Source organism: Rhodnius prolixus, unplaced genomic scaffold (assembly GCF_049639745.1).
Source record: "Rhodnius prolixus isolate KJV_2025 unplaced genomic scaffold, Rpr scaffold_10, whole genome shotgun sequence".
Taxonomy (NCBI): Eukaryota; Metazoa; Arthropoda; class Insecta; order Hemiptera; family Reduviidae; genus Rhodnius; species Rhodnius prolixus.
This window is the reverse complement of record NW_027411615.1, coordinates 6,446,640-6,472,820: the sequence shown is the minus strand read 5'-3', so window position 1 is coordinate 6,472,820 and position 26,181 is coordinate 6,446,640. Positions and strand designations below refer to the sequence as shown.

Below are 26,181 nucleotides of genomic sequence, written 5' to 3'. Positions count from 1 at the left end.
AAGAGACAAGTTTGAACAAGAGTTTTAACTACATATGTGAGGGTAATAAATTTACCCGACTAGAGGTAAATGAAAATGAGAAGCAAAAACGTTTTAAAAGATATATGTTTTACGAGAGTGTCGGTGTGTTTAAATTTAAATTTAGGATGGTGCTATTGACTAAGAAAATCGAAGCGCCAAAAGTAATCATTTGAACAATAGAAAAATATATACATCTTTATTATAACATGATCGATGCTGCATTAATCTTAAAAGTTTGTATGTTTTATAAGACTACGACTAATGGTAAGTTTGAAGCTTGTTGTGTCCTTTTTTTATGTACCCTCAGAGCTTATCGTAAAATTATCACTTACCTCTAAAGTAAAACATAATTCTATGAACCATGCTTCTTTATTGATAACAATGAATAGGAACCAAACCCTAAAAAAACTATTGTTAACGTACAGCAGCAGACTGTATTTTCTTATTTAAAAGTTGATTAGTTAATCTACTCTATGCGTCGCACGTTATGAGGATTCATACTTTTAGGATCCCTGTTTAGGGAATGACGACCATCCACACTTTTTATAGAATTCATTTTTTTTATATGTTCGATCCCTATGAGTGAAAATTTAAAATCGTTTGAATTTGGACTGGTCAAAGGTATAACGCTGTGTCGTTCTTTAATGAAAACATTTTTAATGTTATCCTTTTTAGGTGACTTTTTGAATTTCATCTCAATTTTTTCTTTGAGTTCATTAATTTTCGGTTTATTAGATTTGATCGATTTGTTATTTGATAGTGAAATGTTGTCTACTGGTTTGAATACTTTTAAATTTGTAGTTTCATGATTTGATTTCTCGCCTGCCGTACCTGTTGTAGATTCTTCTTTAATTAACTTGTTTGGCATCATAGATCGCTCACGTTGCGGGACTCTAAAACGAACCTGATCATTTTTTTCTTCTCCAATAGTAGCTTGAACATGGTGTTTTTGAAAGGTAGGCTTTACTTCTTTAACATTATCAAAGGCAATATTCTCCTTTTCAACTTCGTGTGCAATGTATTCTCCGAATAGATATTTTGAAGGACATTTAGGGGCATATAGCTGGGAATTTATATTATCGGATGGTTCTCCATATAATAACTTCTGCATTTCATGCTTTGCTGGAGCTTTGTAAGCTTTGTACTCTTCTCTGGATGGTACTGTTCGATCTGATTGTCTGGGATGTATAGAAATCTGCTTGCTGCCGCGAACTCCTTTACTGTTATTCACTGGTGGCTTCTGAGTAGACGACTCAGTTTTACTTAATGTTTTCTCGTAATATGAGGCATTCTTTTTTCCAGCTTGTCGTGTACTTAGTTCAACAGTTTTACCAAATAATTTATTGTAAACTTTTCTAAATGTTCCTTTTCTTTCAGCTCTTTGTTCTTTACATGTTTTTGACGGTACTTGTAAGTCACGCGTTGAAAGCATTACATTTTTATTAGCCTCCATTTTTTGAGGTTTTACACTTGATATTAAAGCAATTTTCTCATTATTATTTGAAAGCGGATTTTTTACCAGAGATTTTTCGCTGACATTTAAAGAATCTTGCGATATTTCATTAATTGCCTTTTCCAATGAATCGTTTAAATGTTCTGTGCTGTCTAAATATTCAGGTTTTTCTTTGTTTAAATTTTGATTTGTAGTTTTACTCATTTTCAGCTGAAGAAATTGCTTTGCTCTTTCCGTAAAATTTGAAGATGAATCTTGAGCACATGAAGAACTAGTTTCAGAAGACTGTGAAGATGGCGGATCTTTTGGTGTTTTGGACTTGGGCTTTTTCTGGCCAGGATTTGACGAGTCTTTTTTGGGATTTTGACACGATTCGAAACAGGTTGAAAGTGATGAATCTGGCGACTGGGTGGCAATCGGAAGATCAGTATGTGGTTCATTTTGCAAATGCTCTTGCTGAACTGATGACTTTAAGTGGGAGAAAGTGCAGCTAGATGTTGGTTTTGAATCTGGTGAATGTGTAGCTGGAAGATCAGTATCTGGTTCATTTTGCAAATGTTCTTGCTGAACTGATGACTTCAAGTGGGAGGATGTAGAACTTGGTGGCTTTTTGCTGTGCGAGAATTGCTTTTTCGGTTCCAGTAGAGAACACTCGTTATCGGCTAGTTTGGAATGTTCGGTTAGTGGCTGTAGGTGGATATCATTGGCTGTTTCATCGTGATCACATTCCGTATGATTCTGTTGATGAGGCTTAGCTGCCTGTATATTATTACACTGTGCTCTACAGATCGTGCCTGCTGTAGCTTGACTACTGGACGGTGATGAAATATCTTCAGCTGGTGGAAAGTTACAAGGGCGAAAGTTACATTTTCCAATACTCTCACATTGTTTCCTTCTTGTAACAACTGGTGGATCTGCTTCTTCATAACAACAAGAAGAATATTCAGTACAAGAAGAAGGAGGCAATTTTCGTCTTTCTGTTGGCAATTCTGGAAGTTCTAAAGGATTGCAACCGTCGTAACAGTTATCAAATGGCTCTTCTAAAGATGCTGGTACGGGATATTTGGCAGGTTTATGTCTGGCTGGTATTTGAATATTTTGTTTCTGCGTCAACAATAGATATTCAAGATTTCCTGTTGCATTACTTTTCTTCCCTCTTAATTCGCTAAATAATTTATCAATGGTGATCCCCTTTTCTTTACAATCCACCAGATCTCCTAATCTGCAAGAATCCTCCATTACAAAATATTTTTCTCCTTTTTTAACGTCCTTATAAACCTGTAAGACTGAATGGCGTATTAGTTTTTCTTCATTTTCAGTTAAATCTGGCAAAGGAAATCTGTATTCTATTCCATTAACTCCTAGAATAAATGGAAGGGCATAGTAGCTTGTACCAGGCATAAGAACGGTCCTAGTATAAGCAATTTCGGCTACATTTTGTTCTCCTCGAAGGCCCGCAAGTATTGAATGAACGAAACGAGTTGTAGCGTGAGCTTTATTAACTGCTTCTAATTCTTGTTTGGCACGATATACTGCTACATCTCCATGCTGTATCTCCTTAATTACTTTTTTCATAACCCTCTGAAACAAAAAGTAATGGAAAACATGGATACTTATGTTTATTTCAAAGTTTTAAAATTTTGTTGTAAATATTAAATAAAACGTCCACAAATTCGAATTAAGAAGCAGTGAAATTGAATAAGCTCATAAAAATATCATTGGCCTCAATCTTAAAACTGACAGGTCTTTATCTGACCGCGATTGCCACATTATAATGAACAAATTTTGCTCTGCCAATAATATCCAGAGACCATCAACCAACAAATTTGAAAAAAAAAGTAATTTTTGGCAAAGAGTTCTGTAAAAAAATATCAGATGCTATATGTCCTAAACTGCTAACATTGATGTCCCAAAAATCTTAGTAATATTTCTGTGTATAATCAAAGTAGCAAGATTCACAACATGTTAGAGCAATTTAGTGTAGAATGTTTGTCAAAAGATGGAGCTCACTTTTTTTTTTTTTTTGTTTTTTTTGGCGCATCAACAGCTGAGGTCATTAGCGCCCGGAGCTTTTTCCAGTGCACTGCCGGCCTCCGGACAGTGTTCTCTCGTTACAGACAACACTGTCCATCACCGGACAATGAGCTGTAAGAAGCTCCTAGGAAGAGAAAATCTAAGGGTCAGCTGCTGGATTCGAACCCGGGACCTCCGCGTGGGAGTCCAGTATGCTAACCTCATAGCTAATCCCTTCCCGGAGCTCACTTTTAATTGTTTCTGAAATAAAACATTAGTTAATAAGGAGGAAACATCCAAAGAAAGGCGAATATAATTTTTTGTGATTTATTTATTTATTTATTGGGCGACAATATCTAAAGTCATTGGCGCCCGGAGCCTTTTTTCAGTGCACAATCGTCCTCAGGGCCAGCATCCTCTCGTTACAGACGACAACATGTCCGTGACCGGACAGTGAGTTGTAAGAAGCTGCTAGGAAGAGAAAATTTAAGGGCCAGCAGCTGGGTTAGAACTCTAGATTATGTTGATACATTTCGGTCGACAGTTCGATATCTACAAACATTATTTATTTTGTAGTGAGAAAATTTTATAAATTATATAACAAACAAAATTAGGTCATAAAAAGATTCGACTACAGAATCTGGAGAGATGTAACTATCTGTTAGATTAATTGTTACAATTCTTTTTTTCTTTGCTTACCAATTTAAACTATTACATTTTTTAATACATAGGGTCTTTTTTTAATAAAATTAAGAATTTATTTACAGCAATCCATTAATGTTGATCGAAGCTATTTTCAATTTATTATGTTTTTTAGAAATTCTAATTGTTTAGAAATTTTTGTAAATTAAGGATACAAATTTTAATTTCAACTTTTAATAATTTTTTATTTTGTAGCTGCAATGTTGCCTTGGTAGGATTTTTATTATGTCTAGCAAAGATATCTGCACGTACATCTTTCACATACAACTATTTCTTATGCAAGAACTGAATCTTTAACTTATATACATTTGTAAAAATTAAATTTATAATAAATATATGTATAAAAAATATATGTATGAACTTATGTTTGGGTTGTGATAATTGGAATAATAGAAATTTGCCTGATTATTTAATAGCAAATATTTTTTCATTGTTATTTTCACAGAGTGAATTTATTAAAATCTCTTGCTGATGTAAGAAATAAATAACTCTGCTCACTTTAGAAAGTTTCACTTGTGGCCTGGACTGTGAGAAAATTGGTACTCTGGTCTGAACGGAATTTCCACCAACTACTGGTAAAACTACACAACTTGGATCAGATTTCAAATATTTGGCCAAAATGGAGTTGGCACGAATATTATCTACAGATGTCACTCCAAATACTTTATTACAGTCATATGCATTATAATATGTCAAAACTTGAGATAATAGTGGAAGCATTGAATTTACTGGATTAGCAGCTACGAGTATAATGGCCTAAAAATAAAAGTATTATTAGCAATGCATATATATGTAATCTAATGATATAAATATATCGTAGTAAACAGTATTTATTATGTAGTAGTATTACTTTTGAACAATTTTGTGCAATAATTCTTCCATATTCTAAAATTCTTTCCGCTCCATCCTCTAGAATCAGTTCTGAAGAATCGCAATAATAGTCGCACGCGTCTCCTATAAGAATCACATCTGCATTCTACAATAAGAAAAAAATAATAATAATTTTAAATATTCAGAATAATATAATCTTTGAATGATCAAAACATCCTCTTTCTAGTTTAGACATCAGGTCTGGGTTATGCCATGAAAGTAAGTAATGTATTGTATTTCTGAAGGTAAGCATTGGTTTTGAGTTGCGCTATTTTCTCATTTTGAGATGGAACTTTCAAAAAACTATTCTTGGCGAGCTCCTGGTATCCATGTAAAAATTTTGTGCCAAATTTCTTATTGTCAGCCTAATGATTTCGTGCTGAGTGAGTGAATGATATTTTGCTGTTTGTGATAGGGCATGACATTAGCGCATAATTACCTTTGCACCTTCACTTAGAATAGCTGAAAAAATAATTCTTAAATAACTCCCTGAAAGCGCAATAAAATAAATGTAACCAATCCAATCGTTTGTGTTCTATAGGTAATTTTGGAGTCTGTAAAGATGTTTGACATGCTTAGTCACTGCTTGCTTTTTAAGCATTGTAGGCCGGTTCGAAGTGAGGTATTTGCCTATAAAGAGCCCAAGGAAGTGAATCAGATCTGTAGGAGGAAGTTGATTGGCATTTACGGGGGTTTGAATTCAAATCAATTTTAGCTGAAACTTATGGCACAAACATCAAAAGAAATAGTCTAGTTTTTTAATTAATCATTAATAACTTAACGTCCAACTTCCGAATTAACAGTTCTTTAGGGAAGGCGACACTCATTTTATTATTAACATTTGTGTTTAACAAATATAAGAAGTATCGGCACATGAGACTTGAACTGAGGACCTCCAGCTTGCTTACAACTGTTCTCATAACCACTAAAAGAAATCTTTAATAGGTTTAAAACAATTTTTCTTTTATTTATAAAAATTATGCAGAAAACAAGATTAAAAGATTTCAAATAATTTTTGTTACAAAGTTTAAGACATATGTGTATGTTCACAAATTAAATTTTAATTGAAGGCATAAACATATTTGACTTCCAATTTGAAGCTGTTTTCGAAGATGGGATCATACTAATTTTCAAATTAGAGAGAAAAAATGCAAAGAAAAGTAAGGCAATGTATAGTAAGAATAAATTATTTTATTAAAATGAGATTTCTATCTATTTAATTCACTTATAACATTACCCACTAGTCACTAAACATAAACTACAACTTTCAAAGAGCTTAACAAGAAAAATAGTATCTATTTAATGCTCTAAACCTTTTCCAAGACTTGCAAATAAAAGTATTGACAGAATTATTGTTGCCTACTTTAATTGCGCACGGAAGTTGATCCTTTCCTTGGAAGGCTCTCACTTTGCAGGGAGTGTTGATAACTGCCACATCACATGCTGCACTTATATCTTCATCATCGTATAGGGTAAGACTTTTAATGGCATTAGACTGTTTCAATAGTAAAGATGTTAATCGTCCAAACCAAGTATTTAGTCCAAGTAATGAAATCTAAAATAGTAATTGGTCAATAATATATAGAAAAATATATTATTATTTTTGTTTTTAATTAAGCACCGAAATTTCTTATTAATTATCTAGAGAGATAGCTGAGAAATAAATAATCACCTCAAAAACTAAGTTGACAATGAATCAGTGACAATATCTTACAACAGTTGATAGTGTAACACATGGGTGTCAAACTCAATTAAAAACACAGACCATTTGGTGCAATTGGCAAGATTCACGCAGGCTGTATCAAATTTATAAATTTGCTTTGATAGGTATGATTCATAACTTCACAACCCAGAATACTCTGATCTTTTCACTATTGCAATCTTATACAAATACGTGACCCTGAGAGTGGCCGACATAACGCTTCCAATCGTCGCCGAAACTACTCCGCGCTTTAATACTGGCCCAGAGGCTACAGGGAAGTTTAAGGGTTACTGGATATTGTGTGAACGGAAATACCTCCATTTCCCTTAAACGCTATTTTCATAAACATTTTTTTTTTTTTTTAATTTTTATTATATTCAGAACAAAGAAAGCCACAATTAATTGCATCGGCAGCAGCATGCGGTTCGCGGGCAACCCCTGATATAGACCAACTGGAAACCAAATCTTTCCACATGTTTTTCCTTAGAATTTTACATTTCCCAAATTAAGGCAACCCTTTTTGTTCATTAAAGCTCTGTTCTTTCTGTCTCTGAAAGAAAAACAACAAAATGTGGAGGAACTAGAAACCAATTCAAGTATTCCATATGTATTGTACCCATCATTATCCAATAGGAGGCAAACCTTATATCGTATGTTTATTATAGTGGTGGTCGTAAAGACAGATGTAAGTGACAAAAAAAACTAGAAATCTAGACGCACTAGAAGCCTATTCGGTTTTTTCCTTTGTTTTTTACATTTTATTTTCCAATTGAAGGCTACCCTTTTTGTTTATTACAGCCCTGGCCTTAAAAGTAGGTAACGAGACAGAAAAATTACAAATCTAGACGAACTAGAATCCAATTTCTTCATTTTTCTTGGTATTTTACCCTTCATTGTCCAATAGAAGGCTACTCTTTGTATCTATTACAGTGCTGACCATCAAAGAAAATGACAGGAATAGTAGAGGAAGAAATGAAGACGAACCAGAATCCAATACGGGTAGTTCTTGTGTATTTTACTCTTCATTATCAAAGAAAAATCAAACCAATATGTACATTACAGCACTGGCCGTAAATACGGGTATCAGAGAAAGAAAAAGTGGAATTTTAGACGAATTGGAACTTAATTTGATGCCTTTTCTTTATATTTTACCCTTCAGTTTCTTAAAGAAGGCTACCATTTATGTTTATTACAGCCTTGGTTCTTAATAACCAAGTATTTTAAAAGAAGAGTATTTTACTCTTCATTTTCCAAAAGAAATCGGCCCATTAACTTTATTTTAGCCATGGCTGTAAAAACGGACGGTACAATCTGAAAAGGTAGAAATCTAGAAGAACTTGAAGCCAATTTAACTTTTTCCATTGTATTCCAACACTCGTTTTTCAAAGAAATGCTACTCATTATGTTCATTGCAGCTCTGGCCGTAAATGAAGATGTCAGAGACTGAAAAATTGCACATCTAGACGAACTGAAAGCCAATACGGATACTACCTGAGAATTTTATTCTTCATTTTCGAAAAGAAATCTAACCCTTAAGTATATTACAGCCCTGGCCTTAACTATATGTGTCAGAGGAAGAAATAACAGAAATCTAGGCGAACCAGAAGCCTATTAGGCCTTTTCCTTTGTATTTTACAAAGGAAACATTTCATTTTCCAAAGGAAAATATGTCCATTACAGCTCCATAAAAAAATTACAGAAAAAAAAGTAAGAAATCTAGACGAACTGGAAGCCGATTCAATAAATCTCCTCTGTATTTTAAACTGCATTTTCCAAAATTAGGGTACCCTTTATGTTTATTATAAACCCGGTTGTAAAAAGAGGTGACAGTTATAGAAAATTAAGAAATCTAGATGAACTAAATGAAATTCGATTGTTTTTGTTAGTATTTTACTGTTTATTTCCCGAAAAAGAATATAAATAGAATATTTCTATTCTCAAATAAAAGCAACCCTGTATGTTCATTTTAAATCTGGTGAAAAGGGAAGTAACAGAAACAGAAAAAATAGAAAATCTAGACGAACTAGAAGCTAATTCAGATTTTTCCCTTCGTATTTTAACTTTCTACTCTCAAATAAGTCTATTTGTTTGGTCAATCTAGCTCACATTTCCTGATTTTCCATCGTTTTTAGCAGTGTGAATAGAAAAAGATCCACCCTAGTTGTAATATCTAGAGCAGCTCTGTATTTTGGTTCTTAATGACAGAAAAGTCTATTTATTGGGCCAAACTAGCTCACATTTCCTTATTTATCCATTGTTTTTAGCAGTGTGAGAATAAAAAAAGATCCATCCTAGTTGTAATATCTAGGACAGCTCTGTATTTTGGTTCTTAATGACGGAGAAGTCTATTTCTTGGGCCAAACTAGCACACATTTCCTTATTTTTCCATCGTTTTTAGCGGTGTGTGAATAGAAAAGATCCACCCCAGTTGTAAAATCGAGGACAGCTCTGTACTTGGGTTCTTAATGACGGAAAAGTTTCTTTCTTTGGTAAAAGTAGCACACATTTCCTTACGTTTCCATCGTTTTTAGCAGTGTGTAAATAGAAAAAGATCCATCCTAGTTGTAATATCTAGGGCAGTTCTGTATTTTGATTCTTAATGACGGAAAAGTCTATTTGTTCGGCCAAACTAGCATACATTTCCTTACGTTTCCATCGTTTTTAACATTGTGTGAATAGAAAAAGATCCACCCTAGATGTAATATCTAGGGCTGTTTTGTATTTAGGTTCTAAATGACGGAAAAGTCTATTTGTTCGGCCAAACTAGCATACATTTCCTTACGTTTCCATCGTTTTTAACATTGTGTGAATAGAAAAAGATCCACCCTAGATGTAATATCTAGGGCTGTTTTGTATTTAGGTTCTAAATGACGGAAAAGTTTATTTGTTGGGCAAAACTAGCATACATTTCCTTACATTTCCATCGTTTTTAGCATTGTGTGAATAGAAAAAGATCCACCCTAGTTGTAATATCTAGAACAGCCCTCTACTTAGGTTCTAAATGACGGAAAAATCTATTTGTTAGCCAAACTAGCTCACATTTCCTTATTTTTCCATTGTTTTTAGCAGTGTGTGAATAAAAAAACATCAATCCTAGTTGTAATATCTAGGGCAGCTCTGTACATTGGTTCTTAATGACGGATAAGTCTATCTGTTGGGCCAAACTAGCACACATTTCCTTATTTTTCTATAGTTTTTAGCAGTGTGAAAAAAGAAAAGGTTGTAATATCTAGGGCAGCTCTGTATTTTGGTTCTAAATGACGGAAAAGTCTATTTGTTGGGGCAAACTAGCATACATTTCCTTATTTTTCCATTGTTTTTAGCAGTGTGTGAATAAAAAAGATCCATCCTAGTTGTAATATCTAGGGCAGCTCTGTACTTTGGTTCTTAATGACGGATAAGTCAATCTGTTGGGCCAAACTAGCACACATTTCCTTATTTTTCTATCGTTTTTAGCAGTGTGTGAATAGAAAATATCCACCCTGGATGTAATATCTAGGGCAGCTCTGTATTTTGGATCTTACTAACGAAAAAGTTCAGCCAAACTAGCATACATTTCCTTACGTTTCCATCGTTCTTAGCATTGTGTGAATAGAAAAAGATCCACCCTAGGTGTAATATCTAGGGCTGTTTTGTATTTTGGTTCTAAATGACGGAAAAGTCTATTTGTTAGCCAAACTAGCTCACATTTCCTTATTTTTCCATTGTTTTTAGCAGTGTGTGAATAAAAAAAGATCAATCCTAGTTGTAATATCTAGGGCAGCTCTGTACTTTGGTTCTTATTGACGGATAAGTCTATCTGTTGCGCCAAACTAGCACACATTTCCTTATTTTTCCATTGTTTTTAGCAGTGTGTAAATAAAAAAAGATCCATCCTAGTTGTAATATCTAGGGCAGCTCTGTACTTTGGTTCTTAATGACGGATAAGTCTATCTGTTGCGCCAAACTAGCACACATTTCCTTATTTTTCTATCGTTTTCAGCAGTGTGTGAATAGAAAATATCCACCCTGGATGTAATATCTAGGGCAGCTCTGTATTGTGGTTCTCACTAACGAAAAAGTTCAGCCAAACTAGCATACATTTCCTTACGTTTCCATCGTTTTTAGCATTGTGTGAATAGAAAAAGATCCACCCTAGATGTAATATCTAGGGCTGTTTTGTGTTTTGGTTCTAAATGACAGAAAAGTCTATTTGTTTGGTCAATCTAGCTCACATTTCCTGATTTTCCATCGTTTTTAGCAGTGTGAATAGAAAAAGATCCACCCTAGTTGTAATATGTAGAGCAGCTCTGTATTTTGGTTCTTAATGACAGAAAAGTCTATTTATTGGGCCAAACTAGCTCACATTTCCTTATTTATCCATTGTTTTTAGCAGTGTGAGAATAAAAAAAGATCCACCCCAGTTGTAAAATCGAGGACAGCTCTGTACTTGGGTTCTTAATGACGGAAAAGTTTCTTTCTTTGGTAAAAGTAGCACACATTTCCTTACGTTTCCATCGTTTTTAGCAGTGTGTAAATAGAAAAAGATCCATCCTAGTTGTAATATCTAGGGCAGTTCTGTATTTTGATTCTTAATGACGGAAAAGTCTATTTGTTCGGCCAAACTAGCATACATTTCCTTACGTTTCCATCGTTTTTAACATTGTGTGAATAGAAAAAGATCAACCCTAGATGTAATATCTAGGGCTGTTTTGTATTTAGGTTCTAAATGACGGAAAAGTTTATTTGTTGGGCAAAACTAGCATACATTTCCTTACGTTTCCATCGTTTTTAGCATTGTGTGAATAGAAAAAGATCCACCCTAGTTGTAATATCTAGAACAGCCCTCTACTTAGGTTCTAAATGACGGAAAAGTCTATTTGTTAGCCAAACTAGCATACATTTCCTTATTTTTCCATTGTTTTTAGCAGTGTGTGAATAAAAAAACATCAATCCTAGTTGTAATATCTAGGGCTGTTTTGTATTTAGGTTCTAAATGACGGAAAAGTTTATTTGTTGGGCAAAACTAGCATACATTTCCTTACGTTTCCATCGTTTTTAGCATTGTGTGAATAGAAAAAGATCCACCCTAGTTGTAATATCTAGAACAGCCCTCTACTTAGGTTCTAAATGACGGAAAAGTCTATTTCTTAGCCAAACTAGCTCACATTTCCTTATTTTTCCATTGTTTTTAGCAGTGTGTGAATAAAAAAACATCAATCCTAGTTGTAATATCTAGGGCAGCTCTGTACATTGGTTCTTAATGACGGATAGGTCTATCTGTTGGGCCAAACTAGCACACATTTCCTTATTTTTCTATCGTTTTTAGCAGTGTGAGAAAAGAAAAGGTTGTAATATCTAGGACAGCTCTGTATTTTGGTTCTAAATGACGGAAAAGTCTATTTGTTGGGGCAAACTAGCATACATTTCCTTACGTTTCCATCGTTTTTAGCATTGTGTGAATAGAAAAAGATCCATCCTAGTTGTAATATCTAGGGCAGCTCTGTACTTTGGTTCTTAATGACGGAAAAGTCAATCTGTTGGGCCAAACTAGCACACATTTCCTTATTTTTCTATCGTTTTTAGCAGTGTGTGAATAGAAAATATCCACCCTGGATGTAATATCTAGGGCAGCTCTGTATTTTGGATCTTACTAACGAAAAAGTTCAGCCAAACTAGCATACATTTCCTTAAGTTTCCATCGTTCTTAGCATTGTGTGAATAGAAAAAGATCCACCCTAGGTGTAATATCTAGGGCTGTTTTGTATTTTGGTTCTAAATGACGGAAAAGTCTTTTTGTTAGCCAAACTAGCTCACATTTCCTTATTTTTCCATTGTTTTTAGCAGTGTGTGAATAAAAAAAGATCAATCCTAGTTGTAATATCTAGGGCAGGTCTGTACTTTGGTTCTTATTGACGGATAAGTCTATCTGTTGCGCCAAACTAGCACACATTTCCTTATTTTTCCATTGTTTTTAGCAGTGTGTAAATAAAAAAAGATCCATCCTAGTTGTAATATCTAGGGCAGCTCTGTACTTTGGCTCTTAATGACGGATAAGTCTATCTGTTGCGCCAAACTAGCACACATTTCCTTATTTTTCTATCGTTTTCAGCAGTGTGTGAATAGAAAATATCCACCCTGGATGTAATATCTAGGGCAGCTCTGTATTGTGGTTCTCACTAACGAAAAAGTTCAGCCAAACTAGCATACATTTCCTTACGTTTCCATCGTTTTTAGCATTGTGTGAATAGAAAAAGATCCACCCTAGATGTAATATCTAGGGCTGTTTTGTGTTTTGGTTCTAAATGACAGAAAAGTTTATTTGTTCGGCCAAACTAGCATACATTTCCTTACGTTTCCATCGTTTTTAGCATTGTGTGAATAGAAAAAGATCCACCCTAGTTGTAATATCTAGAACAGCCCTCTACTTAGGTTCTAAATGACGGAAAAATCTATTTGTTAGCCAAACTAGCATACATTTCCTTATTTTTCCATCGTTTTTAGCAGTGTGTGAATAGAAAAAGATCCACCGTAGTTGTAATATCTAGGGCCGCTCTGTATTTTGGTTCTCAATGATCGAAAAGTCTATTTGTTGGGCCAAACTAGCATACATTTCTTTATTTTTCCATCGTATTTAGCAGTGTGTGAATAGAAAATATCCAGCCTAGTTGTAATATCTAGGGCAGCTCTGTACTTTGGTTCTTAATGACAGAAAAGTCTATTTATTAGGCCCAACTAGCATACATTTCCTTATTTTTCCATCGTATTTAGCAGTGTGTGAATAGAAAATATCCAGCCTAGTTGTAATATCTAGGGCAGCTCTGTACTTTGGTTCTTAATGACAGAAAAGTCTATTTATTGGGCCAAACTAGCATACATTTCTTTATTTTTCCATCGTATTTAGCAGTGTGTGAATAGAAAATATCCAGCCTAGTTGTAATATCTAGGGCAGCTCTGTACTTTGGTTCTTAATGACAGAAAAGTCTATTTATTGGGCCAAACTAGCATACATTTCCTTATTTTTCCATCGTATTTAGCAGTGTGTGAATAGAAAATATCCAGCCTAGTTGTAATATCTAGGGCAGCTCTGTACTTTGGTTCTTAATGACAGAAAAGTCTATTTATTGGGCCAAACTAGCATACATTTCCTTATTTTTCCATCGTATTTAGCAGTGTGTGAATAGAAAATATCCAGCCTAGTTGTAAAATCTAGGGCTATACTGTATTTTATTCTTAATGACGGATAAGTCTATCTGTTGGGCCAAACTAGCATACATTTCCTTATTTTTCCATCGTTTTTAGCAGTGTGAGAATAGAAAAGATCCACCCTAGTTGTAATATCTAGGGCAGCTCTGTATTTTGGTTCTTACTAACGAAAAAGTTCAGCCAAACTAGCATACATTTCCTTATTTTTCCATCGTTTTTAGCAGTGTGTGAATAGAGAAAGATCCACCGTAGTTGTAATATCTAGGGTAGCTCTGTATTTTGGTTCTTAATGATCGAAAAGTCTATTTCTTGCGCCAAACTAGCACACATTTCTTTATTTTTCCATTGTTTTTAGCAGTGTGAGAATAAAAAAAGATCCATCCTAGTTGTAATATCTAGGGTAGCTTTGTACTTTGGTCCTTAATGACGAATAGGTCTATCTGTTGGGCCAAACTAACACACATTTCCTTATTTTTCTATCGTTTTTAGCAGTGTGAGAAAAGAAAAGATCTACCCTAGTTGTAATAGGTAGGACAGCTCTGTACTTGGGTTCTTAATGACGGAAAAGTTTATTTGTTTGGTCAAACTAGCACACATTTCCTTACGTTTCCATCGTTTTTAGCAGTTGAGAATAGAAAAAATCCACCCTAGTTTTAATATCTAGAACAGCTCTGTATTTCGGTTCTAAATGACGGAAAAGTCTATTTGTTGGGCCAAACTAGCATACATTTCCTTACGTTTCCATCGTTTTTAGCATTGTGTGAATAGAAAAAGATACACCCTAGTTGTAAAATATAGGGCTATACTGTATTTTGGTTCTATATGACGGAAAAGTCTAAGTGTTGGGCCAAACTCGCATACATTTCCTTGTTTTTTTAACGTTTTTATCAGTGTGAGAATAGAAAAGATCCACTCTAATTGTAATATCTAGGGCTGTTCTATATTTTGGTTCTAAATGACGGAAAAGTCTATTTGTTGGGCCAAACTAGCATACATTTCCTTACGTTTCCATCGTTTTTAGCATTGTGTGAATAGAAAAAGATCAACCCTAATTGCAATATCTAAGGCTGTTCTGTATTTTGGTTCTAAATGACGGAAAAGTCTATTTGTTGGGCCAAACTAGCATACATTTCCTTATGTTTCCATCGTTTTTAGCATTGTGTGAATAGAAAAAGATCAACCCTAATTGCAATATCTATGGCTGTTCTGTATTTTGGTTCTAAATGACGGAAAAGTCTATTTGTTGGGCCAAACTCGCATACATTTCTTTATTTTTTCAACGTTTTTAGCAGTGTGAGAATAGAAAAGATCCACCCTAATTGTAATATCTAGAACAGCCCTCTACTTAGGTTCTTAATGACGGAAAAGTCTATTTGTTGGGCCAAACTAGCATACATTTCCTTATTTTTCTATCGTTTTTAGCAGTGTGTGAATAGAAAATATCCACCCTACTTGTAATATCTAGGGCAGCTCTGTATTTTGGTTCTTAATGATGGAAAAGTCTATTTGTTAGCCAAACTAGCTCACATTTCCTTATTTTTCCATTGTTTTTAGCAGTGTGTGAATAAAAAAAGATCAATCCTAGTTGTAATATCTAGGGCAGCTCTGTACTTTGGTTCTTAATGACAGAAAAGTATATTTATTGGGCCAAACTAGCTCACATTTCCTTATTTTTCCATTGTTTTTAGCAGTGTGTGAATAAAAAAAGATCAATCCTAGTTGTAATATCTAGGGCAGCTCTGTACTTTGGTTCTTAATGACGGATAAGTCTATCTGTTCGGCCAAACTAGCATACATTTCCTTATTTTTCCATCGTATTTAGCAGGGTGTGAATAGAAAATATCCATCCTAGTTGTAAAATCTAGGGCTATACTGTATTTTGATTCCTAATGACGGAAAAGTCTATTTGTTCGGCCAAACTAGCATACATTTCCTTAAGTTTCCATCGTTTTTAGCATTGTGTGAATAGAAAAAGATCCACTCTAGATGTAATATCTAGGGTAGCTCTGAATTTTGGTTTCTAATGATGGAAAAGTATATTTCTTGGACAAAACTAGCTCACATTTCCTTATTTTTCCATCGTTTTTAACAGTGTGTGAGTAGAAAAAGATCCACCCTAGTTGTAAAATCTATGCCTTTACTGTATTTTGATTCTTAATGACGGAAAAGTGTATTTGTTCGGCCAAACTAGCTCACATTTTCTTATTTTTCTATCGTTTTTAGCAGTGTGTGAATAGAAAATATCCGCCCTACTTGTAATATCTAGGGCTGTTTTGTGTTTTGGTTCTAAATGACAGAAAAGTCTATTTCTTAGCCAAACTAGCTCACATTTCCATATTTTTCCATTGCTTTTAGCAGTGTGTGAATAAAAAAAGATCCATCCTAGTTGTAATATCTAGGGCAGCTCTGTACTTTGGTTCTTAATGACGGATAAGTCTATCTGTTCGGCCAAACTAGCATACATTTCCTTATTTTTCCATCGTTTTTAGCAGTGTGTGAATAGAAAAAGATCCACCCTACTTGTAATATCTAGGGCAGCTCTGTATTTTGGTTCTTAATGATGGAAAAGTCTATTTGTTGGGCCAAACTAGCATACATTTCTTTATTTTTCCATCGTATTTAGCAGTGTGTGAATAGAAAATATCCATCCTAGTTGTAAAATCTGGGGCTATACTGTATTTTGATTCCTAATGACGGATAAGTCTATCTGTTGGGCCAAACTAGCTCACATTTCCTTATTTTTCTATCGTTTTTAGCAGTGTGAGAAAAGAAAAGATCCACCCTAGTTGTAAAATCTATGCCTTTACTGTATTTTGATTCTTAATGACGGAAAAGTTTTTTTGTTCGGCCAAACTAGCATACATTTCCTTAAGTTTCCATCGTTTTTAGCATTGTGTGAATAGAAAAAGATCCACTCTAGATGTAATATCTAGGGTAGCTCTGAATTTTGGTTTCTAATGATGGAAAAGTATATTTCTTGGACAAAACTAGCTCACATTTCCTTATTTTTCCATCGTTTTTAACAGTGTGTGAGTAGAAAAAGATCCACCCTAGTTGTAATATCTAGGGCAGCTCTGTATTTTGGTTTTTAATGACGAAAAAGTCTTTTGGTTCGGCCAAACTAGCATACATTTCCTTACGTTTCCATCGTTTTTAGCATTGTGTGAATAGAAATAGATCCACCCTAATTGTAATATCTAGGGCTGTTCTGTATTTTGGTTCTAAATGACGGAAAAGTCTATTTGTTGGGCCAAACTAGCACACATTTTCTTATTTTTCTATCGTTTTTAGCAGTGTGTGAATAGAAAATATCCGCCCTACTTGTAATATCTAGGGCTGTTTTGTGTTTTGGTTCTAAATGACAGAAAAGTCTATTTCTTAGCCAAACTAGCTCACATTTCCATATTTTTCCATTGCTTTTAGCAGTGTGTGAATAAAAAAAGATCCATCCTAGTTGTAATATCTAGGGCAGCTCTGTACTTTGGTTCTTAATGACGGATAAGTCTATCTGTTCGGCCAAACTAGCATACATTTCCTTATTTTTCCATCGTTTTTAGCAGTGTGTGAATAGAAAAAGATCCACCCTACTTGTAATATCTAGGGCAGCTCTGTATTTTGGTTCTTAATGATGGAAAAGTCTATTTGTTGGGCCAAACTAGCATACATTTCTTTATTTTTCCATCGTATTTAGCAGTGTGTGAATAGAAAATATCCATCCTAGTTGTAAAATCTGGGGCTATACTGTATTTTGATTCCTAATGACGGATAAGTCTATCTGTTGGGCCAAACTAGCTCACATTTCCTTATTTTTCTATCGTTTTTAGCAGTGTGAGAAAAGAAAAGATCCACCCTAGTTGTAAAATCTATGCCTTTACTGTATTTTGATTCTTAATGACGGAAAAGTCTTTTTGTTCGGCCAAACTAGCATACATTTCCTTAAGTTTCCATCGTTTTTAGCATTGTGTGAATAGAAAAAGATCCACTCTAGATGTAATATCTAGGGTAGCTCTGAATTTTGGTTTCTAATGATGGAAAAGTATATTTCTTGGACAAAACTAGCTCACATTTCCTTATTTTTCCATCGTTTTTAACAGTGTGTGAGTAGGGTGAGGATCCACCCTAGTTGTAATATCTAGGGCAGCTCTGTATTTTGGTTTTTAATGACGAAAAAGTCTTTTGGTTCGGCCAAACTAGCATACATTTCCTTACGTTTCCATCGTTTTTAGCATTGTGTGAATAGAAATAGATCCACCCTAATTGTAATATCTAGGGCTGTTCTGTATTTTGGTTCTAAATGACGGAAAAGTCTATTTGTTGGGCCAAACTAGCACACATTTCCTTATTTTTCCATCGTTTTTAGCAGTGTGTGAATAGTATTTTAACTTAGATTATCCCAAGGAAGGCCACCCTGAATAGTTAGTTATTTCACGCCTTGCTATAAAAGTAGGTGTCAGAGGAAGAAATATTAGAAATCTAGCGAACTGGAAGCCAATTTGAATTTTTCCCTAGCATTTTACCTTACATTATCCAAAAGAAAGTTATCCTTTAGGTTTTCTTTTCTCCTGACTGCAAAAGTGGGTGGCAGAAGAAGAAACAGTAGACATCTATGACGAACTAGTAGCTAATTTGGTTTCTTCATTGTGTATTTTAACTTAGATTATACAAAGTAAGGCCACCCTTTATAGTTATTTCACTCCTGGCTTTAAAAGTAGGTGACAGAGGAAGAAAAAGTAGAAATCTAGACGGACTAGAAGCTAATTCGGTTTCTTCATTGTGTATTTTAACTTAGATTATCCAAGGGAAGGCCACTCTTTGTAGTTATTTCACTCCTTGCTATAAAAGTAGGTGACAGAGGAAGAAAAAGTAGAAATCTAGACGAACTAGAAGCTAATTCGGTTTCTTCTTTGTGTATTTTAACTTAGATTATCCAAAGGAAGGCCATCCTGCATAGTTATTTCACTCCTGGCTATAAAAGTAGGTGACAGAGGAAGAAAAAGTAGAAATTTAGACGAACTAGAAGCTAATTCGGTTTCTTCTTTGTGTATTTTAACTTAGATTATCGAAAAGGAGGCTACACTGATTTATTTTAAACCTGGTGGGGAAAGTAAGTGAGGAAAACGGAAAAAGTAGAAATCTAGACGAATTGGAAGCTAATTCTATTTTTTCCTTTTGTATTTTAACTTTCGGTTCTCTAATAAAGACCACCCTTTATATTTATTTAAACCTTGCCTTGAAAGTACGTGGCAAAAGCAAATAAAGAAGAAATCTAAAGAAACTAGAAGCTAATTTAGTTTTTTCCCTTTCATTTTATCTTAGATTATTTAAAACAAGGAAACCCTGTATGTTTATTTCACTACTGGCTATAAAAAGAAAAGTGTCAGAGGAAGCAATAGCGGAAATCTAGATGAACTGGAAGCTAATTCGATTTTTTCCCTAGATACCTATTTTACTTTAGATTATCGAAATGAAGGCCACCGTGAATAGTTATTTTACTCCTGGCTATAAATGTTGGTAATAGAGAAAGAAGAAACAGAAATCTAGAAGTACTGGACTTCAATACGATTTTTGCTGTTTGTATTTCACCATTCTTTTTCCAAAAGAAGGCTACCTTTTATGTTTATTATAGCTTTTGCCCTAAATGCAAGTGACTTTGATATAAAAAGTAGATATAGTCGCTTTTGTTCCAAAGGAATGTGTTGTTCATGCGTAATTGATATGATTTAAAATAATACAATGATATAACAATGAGAACATTATTTTTCTGTCATCCAAGATCTCTGAGTATGTCCTTCTCAGACAGCTGAGTACACTGAGGTATTCTGTTTTTTATGGAATTCCTTATTCATTAGATATTTGTGTTTTCTGACAAAGGATCCTGGAAAGGAAATATGTATCCTCTTCCAACTAAATTTGACTGATTTTTATGGTTTTACGTATTATCATTGTTTAATTTAAAATCTCTACATCTTTCCTCATTTCGAAACCTTAACTAACTAGTGTTGGTGAATCTTTGATGTTTTTCACCCTTTAAATAAAGTATTTATAGGATTTGCTTATTGATGTGTTCGTTTCGAATCAACCAAGAACAAACAATTCTGTCATCATAATATCGTCAGAGTATTCAAATCTGGTAAATAAATAAATAAACAGTAAATAAATATTACTCTTGTTACATCAATCAAATTTTCAATTATTAAGTGAGACTTAAGGATTCCCCATTGTTATGTAAACCTTTTTATGGAACCACCGATCAAGGTTCTGTAAAACTGTGATGTATGAATATGAGGGCGGTTAAAACAACGAACTGTACACCGCGCCTCGTACAAACGAGCTCGACGGAAAAGGTTAGGTAAGTTCTGTTAAAAGCAGAGCCCTGTAAAAGAACAGAGCCGGGGGAGTATTTGGGGACTGCCTATGCCAGTGGTCGGAGGAGCGAAGCCTCCATTAGGATATGAAATTCACAAATCAATTGGCATGCGGTAAATGCAGAAGTACCTAGTTTTCTTATCTAGTAAGTGCAAGTAACAATTACCTACCACTTTTTTATTCAAAATACATGGTGCCTTCTCCATTATTGAAGCCTTGGTGTATGTAGGTGTTAACAAACTTGCCAAATCATGCTAGAGTATTGTAGATATGTTTAGGTATTGTGAAAAATTTTAATCTGTTTTTTTATTTGTGACAAAATATTTATTTATAAATTTACATATTTTTTTTATCAGTAACTCAGCAACATTGAAAACTTGCTTACAATTTTTCGTTTTTTTTTTTAAATTCTTTCTTTTTTAACTTACTGCTTTCAAAATTCCTAATATTCATGAAGCACTCTATTAAAATTATTGTTAAGTTACATTGCTATATTGTATCAACGTTACGTTTTTTCGAGCACTTTTTGACGATCAACCCTTATACAACTGCCCTACCGAACAGTTTTAATTGAAATATTTTATTCACTTTGATATAATATGCTCTTTAATATTATAATATAAAATGTATTATTTACTTAAATAGTGAATTAAACATTAGGTAGAGTAAGAGAAAAATATCCTTTCTTTTTGGGAAAATAGAAAACATCAATATTTCGCAAAATGCAATCATTTATTAGGATCTTCATGATTTTTTTTCAATATATATTTTATTTTCAATTTTGAGACTTTTGTTACTTATATACAAGATGAAAAAAACAATGGTTCGATGGTCCTTAGGAAACCTTTTTCAAATTCTTCAGTCGAAAATCTATCTACAGATGATCTGAAAATTTAAATAAAATCAATTAGAAACTGATACAATTTAAGCTTATAATAAATTTATCCTTAACGCATACTCCCTTAGCTTAAATATAAGTCAATTTAAATTTAAATACAATATAAGCAGTCGTACGAATCAAATACCGTAAAAGTGAAATGGCCAAAGAAGTCTTCCAGCATCTTTCGTTTAGATCAAGATCCTACATCACCTGATATCCCAAGCAATTGTAATGAGACTCAAAAGTCTTCCTTCGAAAATATGGCAAAATGGATTTGTTAAGAGCTCCATTTTCTATAAAAATTTCACCGCAATACCTTTAAGGGATTGATACTAACTGAAAACTACCGAACTCTTCGTCAAGATAAGAGCAATGAAGCAGCCCTTTCATGGATCTAAAGTGGAGTGTCTAGAGACATAGAAGGGTGAAGCTTAATTTGGGCCACTTATCTAACTCCTTAATTTCCGAAATACTCATAATCTGTCACATAGACTACCAGAATGTAGTAGATAATCAAGTTTCCTTCAGACTCCTGGGCATTGGACACGAATTTAGCCGTGAAAATAAGAATGCAGTTCCTTCAAAGCATTATATCCGAGCAGATACAAATAGCTATTGAAAATATATTCGTTAGCCACTCACTTTGTCCTCTGATCACTCCATTATTATTACGTTATAAATGCACTTCCACAAATCAACGAAAATATTGATCTAATCTGGCATCGATTTTATTGGGAAGAAATCTACTTAGCGGATTTGCAATTAAAAAAAAAGTCGGTATTAATTTTCAAAATAAAATTTGAACGTAAACAACTTCCATATGGTCAAAAAATGTTTCATATGTTTAATAGTAATACCTCCTCAATTCTTTTTACCTTGCAGCCTCACGTATTTTCCATCTGGTCGTTGGGGACATTTTGATTATCGTGGCAATAGCCTCTGCATATTCACATTCATCTGATGCTAAGAAACCATTACGGCTACCTTCAGCTTCTTCGATAATATCTTCTTTAGGGCCGCCTGATCTATGGGCTACCATTATATGGCCAGCTGCCATGCATTCGACGATACCTGCACGTGAGAAAATCAGAAAAAATTAAAACAATTTAGTCGGAAAAGTGTAAAAATATAATTTGTAAAATGAAACAAAGGTTTTATACAACTAAACACAAAATGTTTTAATCAAAAACGTAGTGGTTTTTTTTTTTTTTTTTTTTTTGCTAAACAAATACAGAATAAAAAACTATAGTGAACAATTAGTAGTAGTATAGAAATTTCATGTATCTTATTGATAATATATAGATGATAGTTACCAATTCCAAAATGTTCATTCCACATAGCATGAAGGCCGATCATACTGGAACTCAACTCCTTCTTGAGCTCTTCAAAAGGAATGTTTACTTTGAATTCAACATTGTTTTCTAAAGATAGGTGTTTACTTAAATCCATCATATCTTTAACTCGAATGAAATCATCATTATCTCTGCATGAGCCTATGAATACAAGTTTCAACTGGGGAAAAAAAAGAAAAAATGCATTTAAGACTATTATTGAATCCATTCATTCAACTTACTTTATTGCAATTATAGCCAAATATATATATACATTTTTTTTTTTTAATAAGTTATGGTGAATTAAAGTGTTATAATTGTAATTTTCATTGATAATTTTGTGAAACTCAAGTCTAAAAACTGTGTGTATGAAAATAAAAGCTTCCTCTTGTGCGACAACGCTCATGGTTTTGCTCCAAACATAGAATTGATAATTCATTTTAGTTTCATTCATTTTAGGTTCACTATACAAAAGAACTTTTAAGAAAAGCGAGACATCCTAAATATAGCAAATGAAAGTCATAGTCTGTAAATATCCAGAAGAAATAGTTCTACACATTTACAAAAAGTGAAAATATCTTCATTAAAGTAGCATTTACGAATGAGAAATGTAAATGCCAAGTTATGTGCTGGTCCCCTGGGAGGATCAAAAATGTATATAAAGTCTCGAGTTTCCAGCTTCGTTTTTGACTTAGTTTTACACACGTAAATCAAATGACAAATCCTGTAAACTGTAATCACCTGGTCCCAGATTTGTTCGCTAACTAATTGTCTTAATTCGTACATAGCTTTTAATTGCAACGGATGATCTTTTTCAGGCCTGTATTGTCCAATAGAAACTAATTTTATTGGTCCACCATCACCTAAAACAAAATATTTTAAAAGACCAAACAATTTTTGTATTTTTCTATAATTATCAAATTATAAAATTGCAAGAAACAATTATTTCAGCAACAGGCTAAAAATTATATCAATATAAAAATTCATACCAATGTCTTTACACATTGGTAATTCTTTAAGTGACTTTGTGTCGCAAGGAGGGTACACTCTATGAGTAGACAAGCAACACTTCCATAAGCTGTTAATATGGTCCTCTGTCCATGAAGAGTTCACCATCACTGTATCGGAAAATCTTCCACAAAAACTATACATCTGCAAGATAAAAAAAAAACTTAATCCACATTATCAGCATTCTATAAAAAAAATACTTCTATAATACTTTTTTTACTCTCCTTATACCAATTAGAATTCTAATTTGCTTAGGCAAAAACAAAATTACTTAAAAAATAAAAACTAACAAACCCAAGCGAATATCCTATAGTAAATAATTTTCAGTGCAGATAGTGCAGGACTTCTTGCAACAGTCATACGATTATTTGTTGCCAATTGACGGGCTGAAATCCTTTTCAACATATCTGTTGATATTGTAGGATAGTGAACATAACAGGCTGTTGTACATCCGCCAATAAAGGAAAACAGTGGCAATGTAAACGCAAATCCCATACTGTCTATAAATATATCTGCAATATATTAAATACTTTAATTGCCTTTCAATTAGTAACATAAACAATAAAAAAGCAGTGGTTGCGCCAGAAATATAAATAATTAAATATTGAATACTAATTATGTTTATTACCAGGTAAATAAGACACCATTGCTTCGATTCCAAGTATTACTGATCCCAGAGACTGGCCAAGTAAAGTAAAGTACGGATATTTGCTGGCCTGAATCCATTTTCTTTTGTGCAGATATATGAACTCAATGTTTCGGCAGAAGGTGATGTTAAATCTCTGCTTTACCCGCTTAATAATTTCATCAGGCGATGCATTTAAATCTCCAGTATATACAACTACTTTGACTTTTGGATAGCTAAAACAAAAAAATAGAGAAAAAAATTAAATTAGTTTACTTATTATCAAAATCACTGATGTGGAGCAAACTAATGCATGGTTATTGTGTTATTCACTATTGGACCGTTCAGCAAGAAGTGTAATTTTTAATCATTTGCATTCTTTTGTTTCCTTAAACCAAAACTAAGCACAAATTCAAACCTAAAACCTTTCTAAAACATTCAGTTGAACTGGCTTATCATATTCAATTGCTTCACTGGATTTTCATTACTACATTTTAGATATCTGTGATGTCTCAAATATACAGTTTAGTAAACTGTATTTCAAACTTTTTGCCATTTGTTTGCAGCCAATACTTTGGACAGTAACTTTTACAGTTCTTCAAGGATTTCTCGACCTAATACATAATTAAAACTGCCCGGTAGGACATAAGGGTTGATCGTCAAAAACTGCATTATTGATTAGCTTTACACAACAAAAACCTTACGATGGGACTCATAGAAAGATTAATGGAAGACTTAATAAAAATTCCTCAACAGCTTGTCTCTGGTTCTCTACTTTGGTGTAGTGAATCGAACACACTTGTTAAAAAAACTCTGGTGGAAACACTTTTGTATTTGATAGCTTAAAAACCAAACTGAAATTGGGCTTTAACGAATAAAAATCAATTTTACAGCTATTAGTAACCAATCAGACAATTTCTACGCTCTAAACGTTACAAACATCTTAAGACTATATGAATTACTTATTAGGCAAATATCGGGTAAAGTAAAATCAGACACCAACTATTACATTAAGCTAAACATTACCTAGTCTGAACTGCTTTTACAGCGCACCAAAGTACTCTTTCACCACCTCCTCCAGCGTTGCAATATGGATGGAAAAAGCCAACACTGAATGGTTGGTCATTCTTTTTATTCCTATCTTTCACTTTTTGAAAAAACTAAAAACAAACAAATTATTTAGGAACAGAATTATATTCTGGCGCTTTAAGAAAGAGCTACATACCTTTCTTGCGACTAATATTATGAGTGGGATACAAATTACTGTAAGAATAAAAACTAGGTTTAATAAAAATAGAAGTGCCCACAACATATTTGAATTAAATTTTTAATGATGCAAGTTAAAATACTTCTTTAGAACGTTCAAAAATTCAACAACAGTACTGAATCCTATATTTAAAGATAGAAATTATTCCATCATGTTTCTCTAATCACAAGCAAACCGCACTAGTACCTCTCACATCACACGGGCTTGGTTTTAGTGATAGGTTATTTTAGCGGACTCGGTCCACTAGAACGAATCCAATAGTGGAACGAGTTGATTAAATCCCTAATTTTAAAAAAAAGTGATTCCGCCCCGCCCAAAAAATTGAAGCATATTAAAATGAAAATAAATAATACTGAAGTTACTTAGTTTTTACTCTGAAATACAATTTTAAACTGACTTGAGGCTACCATTAAGGACCTTAAAACACTGATGCTGGGAGAGGGCTTAAGTTCCAAGATTGCATGTTGGTTTTTACATACAACAAAGTGAACCGATAAAATTAAAGTATAAATGAAGTGCAATTCTTACTAAACTTAAGAAATAATTGATCTAATGAAAATTGTGTATATTTCTTAACTAATGATTGGAAAATAGAGCTGTGATTAGTATCATCTAAATAGTATTTTTATCAAAATAGGATAGATAATTTTGGCATTAAAGCGTAAAAAGTTACAATACTTCGGATACTTTTATATAGAATGCTAAGAGGAATAATATCATTAGTAATTAAAATATGTACTTTGCTGTTGTTATCTAAA

At 33.5% G+C, this 26,181-nt stretch overlaps 2 protein-coding genes across 2 annotated transcripts; both read right to left on the bottom strand.

Moving 5' to 3' along the window:
- Positions 1–183: 183 nt before the first annotated feature.
- On the bottom strand, positions 184–20,622 carry LOC141456638 (uncharacterized). The gene is made up of 5 exons (XM_074132760.1): positions 20,483–20,622; positions 6,423–6,614; positions 5,040–5,165; positions 4,688–4,945; positions 184–3,055 (listed from the first exon to the last, which is right to left on the bottom strand). The coding sequence occupies exons 1-5, from the start codon at positions 20,516–20,518 to the stop codon at positions 488–490; spliced, it is 3,180 nt and encodes a 1,059-aa protein (XP_073988861.1). The 5' UTR covers positions 20,519–20,622; the 3' UTR covers positions 184–487.
- Positions 20,623–20,699: 77 nt separating this feature from the next.
- On the bottom strand, positions 20,700–25,654 carry Alg11 (ALG11 alpha-1,2-mannosyltransferase). Its single transcript, XM_074132761.1, has 9 exons — positions 25,382–25,654; positions 25,183–25,316; positions 24,160–24,392; positions 23,826–24,043; positions 23,513–23,675; positions 23,265–23,386; positions 22,506–22,704; positions 22,068–22,263; positions 20,700–21,197 (listed from the first exon to the last, which is right to left on the bottom strand). The coding sequence occupies exons 1-9, from the start codon at positions 25,466–25,468 to the stop codon at positions 21,110–21,112; spliced, it is 1,440 nt and encodes a 479-aa protein (XP_073988862.1). The 5' UTR covers positions 25,469–25,654; the 3' UTR covers positions 20,700–21,109.
- Positions 25,655–26,181: the final 527 nt, after the last annotated feature.

Coding starts and splice junctions, on each gene's coding strand:
- LOC141456638 (XM_074132760.1), bottom strand. CDS start 20,518: ATGGAGAAGGCACCATGTATTTTGAATAAAAAAGTG. Junction 6,615..20,482: donor GTATTTTGAATAAAAAAGTG/GTAGGTAATTGT, acceptor TTACTATTTTAG/ATTTCATTACTTGGACTAAA. Junction 4,946..5,039: donor TTGCACAAAATTGTTCAAAA/GTAATACTACTA, acceptor TTTTATTTTTAG/GCCATTATACTCGTAGCTGC.
- Alg11 (XM_074132761.1), bottom strand. CDS start 25,468: ATGTTGTGGGCACTTCTATTTTTATTAAACCTAGTTTTTATTCTTACA. Junction 25,317..25,381: donor TAATATTAGTCGCAAGAAAG/GTATGTAGCTCT, acceptor GTTTGTTTTTAG/TTTTTTCAAAAAGTGAAAGA. Junction 22,705..23,264: donor GCGAACAAATCTGGGACCAG/GTGATTACAGTT, acceptor TTTTTTCCCCAG/TTGAAACTTGTATTCATAGG.